This window comes from Otolemur garnettii, unplaced genomic scaffold, assembly GCF_000181295.1.
Source record: "Otolemur garnettii isolate 467f Iridium unplaced genomic scaffold, OtoGar3 scaffold00376, whole genome shotgun sequence".
NCBI classification, from domain to species: Eukaryota; Metazoa; Chordata; class Mammalia; order Primates; family Galagidae; genus Otolemur; species Otolemur garnettii.
Genome location: NW_003852771.1, coordinates 32,334 through 39,494, shown reverse-complemented (window position 1 = coordinate 39,494; position 7,161 = coordinate 32,334). Strand labels below are relative to the sequence as shown.

Genomic DNA, 7,161 nt, shown 5'->3' with positions numbered 1-7,161 from the left:
CAAAGTCTACTGACTTGTGGACATTGATTATATATCCAGAGATATTGCTATATTTTTTGATGACATCTAGGAGTCTTGTGGTTGAGTCTTTGGGGTTCTCTAAGTTTAAGATCATATCATTAGCAAAGAGGGAGAGTTTGACCTCCTCTGCTCCCATTTGGATGCTCTTTATTTCTTTGTCTTGCCTAATTGTATTGGCTAGAACTTCCAGCACTATGTTGAATGGTAATGGTGACACAGGACAATCTTGTGTGGTTCCAGTTTTAAGAGGAAAAGCTTTCAGTTTTACTCCATTCAGTAAAATATTAACTGTGGGTTTGTCATAGATAACTTCAATCAGTTTCAGAAATGTGCCACATATGCCTATACTCTTCAGTATTCTAATTAGAAAAGAATGCTGGATTTTATCAAACACTTTTTCTGCATCTATTGAGAAGATTGTATAGTCTTTGGTTTGTTTCTGTTGATACGGTGGATAACATTTATGGACTTGTGTATATTAAACCAGTCTTGCATCCCTGGGATGAAACCTACTTGATCATGATGTATGACTTTTTTTATGATAAGTGGAAATCTGTTGGTGAGGATTATGTTGAGAATGTTTTCACCTATATTCATTAGTGAAATTGGTCTGAATTTCTCCTTTTTAGCTGTGTCTTTTCCTGGTTTTGGCATCAGGGTGATGTTTGCTTCATAGAATGTGTTGGGAAAGATTCCTTCTTCCTTAATTTTTTGGAATAATTTCTGCAGTACGGGAATAAGCTTTTCTTTGAAGGTCTGACAAAATTCTGGTGTGAAGCCATCCAGACCAGGGCATTTTTTTGTTGGAAGATTTTTTATTGTTTCTTTCATCTCAGTGCTTGAAATTGGCCTGTTCAGGGGCTCTATTTCTTCTTGGCTAAGTCTAGGAAGAAGGTGTGATTCCAAATATTGATTCATTTCCTTCACATTGTCAAATTGCAGAGCATGGGGTTTCTGGTAGTATTCAGAGATGATTTCTTGCATCTCTGTAGCATCATCTGTTATTTCTCCTTTATCATTTATGATTGAGGTTACTAAAGATTTTACTTTTCTATTTCTAGTTAGTCTGGCCAATGGTTTATCTATTTTATTTATTTTTTCAAAAAACCAACTCCTTGTTTCATGAATTTTCTGAATGATTCTTTTGTTTTCAATTTCATTGATCTCTGATTTAATTTTGGATATTTCTTTTCTTCTCTGAGTTTAGGCTTAGATTGTTCTTCTTTTTACAATTCCATAAGATGGCTTGTGAGTTTGTTGATGCGCTCTCTTTCTGGTTTTTGAATGTAGGCATCTAAAGTGATAAATTTTACTCTCAGAACTGCTTTTGCAGTATCCCACAGCTTTTGGTAGCTTGTGTCTTCATTGTTATTATGCTCAAGGAAGTGAATGATTTCCTGTTTTATTTCTTCCTGCACCCCACTGTCATTCAGCATAACGTTGTTTAATTTCCATGCCTTTGTATGGGGTCGAATGTTTTTGTTGGAGTTGAGTTCCACCTTTAGCGCCTTGTGGTCTGAGAAGATGCAAGGTAAAATTTCAGTTCTTTTGATCCTGTTGAGGTTTGTTTTGTGTCCTAGGATGTGATCAATTTTGGATAATGTTCCATGGGGTGCTGAGAAGAATGTATATTATTTATCTTCGGGATGGAGTGTTCTATATGCATCTGTCAAGCACAGTTGTTCTCGGGTCTCATTTGAGTCCCTTATATCTTTGTTTGATTTCTGTTTAGAGGATCTGTCCAGCTCTGTAGAGGAGTGTGAAAGTCCCCTGTTATTATGGTGTTATAGGATATCATATTGCTCAGACTGAGTAATGTCTGTTTCAAGAATCTGGGAGCATTTAAGTTGGGTGCATAACTATTTAGAATTAAAATGTCTTCTTGTTGTATTTTTTGCTTGACTGATATAAATTGACCATCTTTGTCTTTTTTGACTTTAGTTGCTTTAAATCCACATGTATCTGAAAATAAGATTGCAACCCCTCCTTTCTTCTAAATTCTGTTTGCCTGAAAAATTGTCTTGCAACCCTTAACTCAGAGTTTTAATTTGTCTTTTGAAGGTAGGTATGTTTCCTGCAGACAGCAAATGAATGGCTTGTGTTTTTAATCCAGTCAGCCAATCTATGCCTCTTTGGTGGGGAATTCAAGCAATTAACATTTATTGAGATAATTGATAAGTGTGGTAGTGTTCTATTCATCTTATTTTGTGAGTGTCCATTGATTAGTTTTATCTTTTACATGATTGTGGATATTAGGTTCTGTCCTTCAATTTCTGAGTTCTTACTTTGGTGTTGATCCATTGTGATGGTCAGTGTGTAAAACAGGTTGAAGTATTTCCTATACAGCTGGTCTTGTGAATTTCCTTAATGTTTGTATATAAGTAAATGATTTGATTTCTCTGTCAATTTTAAGGCTTAGCAGGACATAGAATTCTGGACTGGAAATTATTCTGTGAAATTAGATTCAAGGTAGATGACCATTGTCTTCTGGCTTGAAACATTTCATTAGAGAAGTCTGTAGTCACCCTAATGGATTTGCCCCTGTAGGTCAATTGGTGCTTACTCCTAGCAGCTTGCAAAATCTGAGGCGATCTGGGATCCAATATCCCTCTGAAAGGAGTGTGTCAGAATCTTTGGTAATATTTGGGAAATTTTCATTTATAATATTCTCTAGAATGGCATCCACTCTCCTGGGGCATACTTCTTCCCCTTCTGGGATACCTATAATTTATATGTTTGAACACTTCATACAGTCCCATAATTCTGTCAGTGACCATTCTGCTTTCTCTCTCTTCTGCCTCTTTAACTATCTGAGTTATCTCAAGAGCTTTGTTCTCTACTTTTGACATTCTTTCTTCTGCATAGTCTAATCTGTTGTTGATACTTTCTATTGCATCTTTAAGTTCCCTAATTGACTGCTTCAATTCCTTCAGCTCTGCTAAATCCTTTCTATATTCTTCATATTGTTTATCTCTTATTTGATTCTGTTTTTGGATTTCCTTTTGATTATCTTCCACTTTATCAGCAGTTTCCTTCATTGTTTCCATCATTTCCTTCATTGTTGTCATCATCTGTATTCTAAATTCCCTTTATGTCATTTCTAACATTTCTTTATAGGTGGAATCCTCTGCAGTAGCTATCTCATGGTCCCTTGAGAGGGTTGCTTTGGACTGTTTTTTCATATTGCCAGGATTTTTCTGCTGATTCTTCTTCATGAGTATTTTCTTTTATTTATTTCCTTGCCCTAATTTTTCTTTCACTTCCTCTTGGTCTTTAAGTTACCATGCCTCTGGACTAGAGTTTCTGTGAGTCCCAGTTTGCCAAAACTGGTCTCACTCTATGCCCCTGAGGGTCAAGGCTGTAAGGCATGTCAGTCCCCGCCTTTAGGCTGCTCAGTCACTAGATTATTCACCTAAGGCCTCCCATCTGATCCTTTCTCTGTGACCCTGAGGGCAGAGCTTGCCAGGGCAGTCCTCCCACAATGGCTCTGAGTGACCCATGTCCAAACACTATTAGCTCTATCCGCCTCAGTGGCTCAGTCTGGGGTCCTAGACAATGCTTAAAGTCTTCCACACTCTTGCCCAAGTTCTCCCAAGGTAGTTCAACTGAATGCCAAGTCCAAAGGAAACAAATCAGCTCGCAGGTAAGGCCTTTCCAGTTTGCAATCTCACTGCTGCTATACTTACAGCTGCTAGCAGGGTTAGATGGAACGAACATAGGCAACCACTTGCCAGTTATCCACTGCTTTTGTCCTCCTCATGAAGTCCAGAAGTCTCTTGCTGACTGCCTGTGTCCCCAAAGGGATGTTTCTGGGCAGATCCCACCATGCCTGCAGTCTTCTCTCCCCAGTCTCACCGTGCCCAGTTGCAAGAAAGCTGTTATTCGGCCACCATCTTGCTCCTCCCCTACCTCTGGCATCAAAATCTTTGGCTTCAAATCCACATCCCTCAGTTTATTCTTTTTTTTTTTTTTTTGAGACAGAGTGTAACTATGTTGCCCTCAGTAGAGTGCCACAGCATCACAGCTCACAGCAACCTCAAACTCTTCGACCTAAGTAATTCTCTTGCCTCAGCCTCCCAAGTAGCAGGTGCCCATGCCTGGCTATTTTTTGTTGTTGTTTTTGTAGTTGTCATTGTTGTTTAGTAGGTCCAGGCTGGGTTTGAACTCACTAGCTCTGGTGTATGTGGCTGGTGCCCTAATCACTGAGCCACAGGCACTGAACCAACATGTCCCTCACTTTAAATATGCAGTCTCTACAGGTATATTTTTTTCCTTACATGTCAAATGGAGACAAGGTTAGTACATGTTGTTTTTGTCTTTTTGGAGATAGTCTTCTTTGTCACCCAGACTGGAGTCCCCCGATGTCATCTTAGCTCACTGCTACCTTAAATTTTTGTGCTCAAACCATCCTTCCACCTCAGCCTCCCCACTAGCTGGGACTACAAGTTCACATCACCACACCCAGCTGATTTTTTCTATTTTTACAATCACAAGAGATGGAGTCTCCATGTGTTTTCCAGGCTTGTCTGGAACACCTGGGCTCAAGCCATTTTGCCACCTCAGATTCCCTAGCAGTAAGAATTATAGGCATGAGTCACCTTCACCTACTTTTTAAAATTCTTTTATTCATTCTCCTAGTAAAGACTTATTGAGTACTTACTATATGTCTGTCCCTCTTTGAAACACTAAATCTTTTGCAATTGCAAATAAAAGTTGGGACTTTAAAAACTTACATATTTTCTACTAGGGATACATGCTATTCACACAACCACAAAAGGGAAATGCATAGAGCACACCCTACAGGGAAGTGTTATGAAGTAAAATACAACAGGATAGTGACTGGCAGTTCTAAACTGGATGGTGAGAAGACTGTGTTGGACCAAAGATATGGAAACCCACATAGTCTGAGCAGTGAAAACACCTGCCACCTGTGAGGCAGAATCTCAAGTCCCATTGTGATGGTGCATAGTGAACAAATGGGTCATCACGGGGTATGGAGTCAGAGAAGCCACAGGGACATAGATTACTGGGAACCTTACAGGTGCCTGACATACTTGTCTGAGTGATATTTAAAGTCCATGAAAGAACTTGAACAGGAAAGGGGCAGGATGTGTCTTCCTTTCTCAAGGGGTCAAGCAGGCTGGATCCAAGATCAACTTATTCAGTAGAACAATCCCAAGCAGAGTGACTGCTTATAGTCTGTCACCTTAATGCAGGAGAGAAGTGCTGTTGGCTTGGGTTGGAGTAGTAGAAACAGGGGTGTTGGGAAGTGGCTCCATTAAGGGTATGTCAGCAGATGTAGTGGGCATGATTGGGGACAGGCTGCATAGGTGGGGCTGGGAGAGAGAAGGTAAGCAGTCACCTCCAGGAAGGCAGGCGTGTGAACCGGTGTGAATAGGTGTGCTGCCAGGAGGCACAAGTTCCCACCAACACACCACTGGTCATTCTGCTATATTAGCCACAATGTCCATGGTGGCGGACAGTAGGAACACACCAAGGAGGAGACATTTGAGGGTCTGACCCTTCTCCCAGGTAAGTGTCTATTTCTTGTTTTCCAGGAGTAACTGGGGACTGGAAAAATTACTTCACAGTGGCCCAAGCTGAAGCCTTTGATAAACTATTCCAGGAGAAGATGGCAGATCTTCCTCAGGAGCTGTTCCCCTGGGAATGATGTCTAAGATAGTTCTGGATCTTATATAGATGCTGATATGTTTTCTCCTGTCCCTGTACACATGCATGACTTGGGTTCATTGTGTAAAACCTATTTTTTCATCCTGGAGCCTTGAATAATCAAATCTTTGCATCTTTGACTACTTCCTTGTTAAAAATCACATGGCACACAAGGGTACATGTGAAATTTACTAGGTGTAGAATACAAATGTCTTAACACAATAACTAAGAAAGTGTCATGAAGGCTATGTTGACCAGTTTGATGAAAGCATTTCAGATTGTGTGTAAAATTAGCACATTGTACCCCATGATTGCATTAATGTACACAGCTATGATTTAATAAAAGAAAAAAATTACATGGCACTCCTGAACATGTTCATGGCATCCAGGAATTTTATAAACATTTGTAGTGTTTCAAATATATAGAATGCAACATAAATAATATAGGTACTATCCAAAAGTGTGTCCCCAAATAATTTTTATACAGAGTCTTGCTCTCTTACTTGGGTTAGAATGCAGTGGCATTGTCATAATTCACTGCAACCTTTAACTCCTGGGCTCAAGTGATCCTCTTGCCTCAGCCTCCTGAATAGCTAGGACTATAGGTGTGTACCATTACACCCAGATGATTTTTAATTTTGTTGTAGAGGCTCTATGGTCGCTAATGTCTGGCCTCAAGCCATCCTCTCACTTCGTCCTCCCAGATTGCTAGGATTGCAGATGTGAGCCACCAAGTCTGACCAAAAATATTTTTATAAAAATAATAAATAGTTACAATGATAGATTTGAGAGTAAATAAGAATGATAACAAATAAATAAAATTATAGAAGCAATTAAGTCTCCTTTACTTCCCATCATATGTGTGTCCACAATTTATTATTATTCTGACCTGAGGAACATAATTCCTGCAGGAAAACAACCTGTTGCATGACAAGGATGATGCCATCTTGAAGACAAACAACCCTGATGACTGATGGTTGACACCTGCATGCCAACATGTTCTGCCAAGTCCTTAGGAATGGCTGCAGCATAGAAAACTGCTCAGAAAGATACATTAGACTAGTGGTTCTCAACCTGTAGGTTGTGACCCCTTTTTAACAATGAAAATACATTGCAGCATTAGGAAGGTTGAGAATCACTGCACTAGACCCTCCATAGCTGACCACCTCCTTACATTGATCATCTGTTTCAGTTGACCTAGTTTTCATAGACCAGACATGCACCATATGTGCCTATCAGTATGGCAGGCCTAGTCCCTTATGTTGACCACCTCTGAATATTGACCAGAGTCAATTGTTATATTGACTATATTGTTATAGTCCCTTGATTGGTCAACATACAGAGAGAGGTTCATGGTTTTGGCTTCATATACCCCATCAAATGGTCTCTCCATGGGGGCACAGACTACACTTTGAAAAACACTGATAGATAGAACTGTTGTGAGGATGGAAAACTAGGAAACTGTATCCA

At 39.7% G+C, this 7,161-nt stretch overlaps 1 protein-coding gene across 1 annotated transcript in view; it reads left to right on the top strand.

The window, feature by feature from the left end:
• LOC100956575 (bile salt sulfotransferase-like) overlaps window positions 1–5,842 on the top strand; it is a 19,543-nt gene extending 13,701 nt beyond the window's left edge. Inside the window, exon 6 of the mRNA XM_003803630.3 lies at window positions 5,580–5,842. Within this exon, the coding sequence (XP_003803678.1) occupies window positions 5,580–5,692 (113 nt within the window). The 3' untranslated portion in view covers window positions 5,693–5,842. The remainder of the gene's footprint in view (window positions 1–5,579) is intronic.
• Window positions 5,843–7,161: the final 1,319 nt, after the last annotated feature.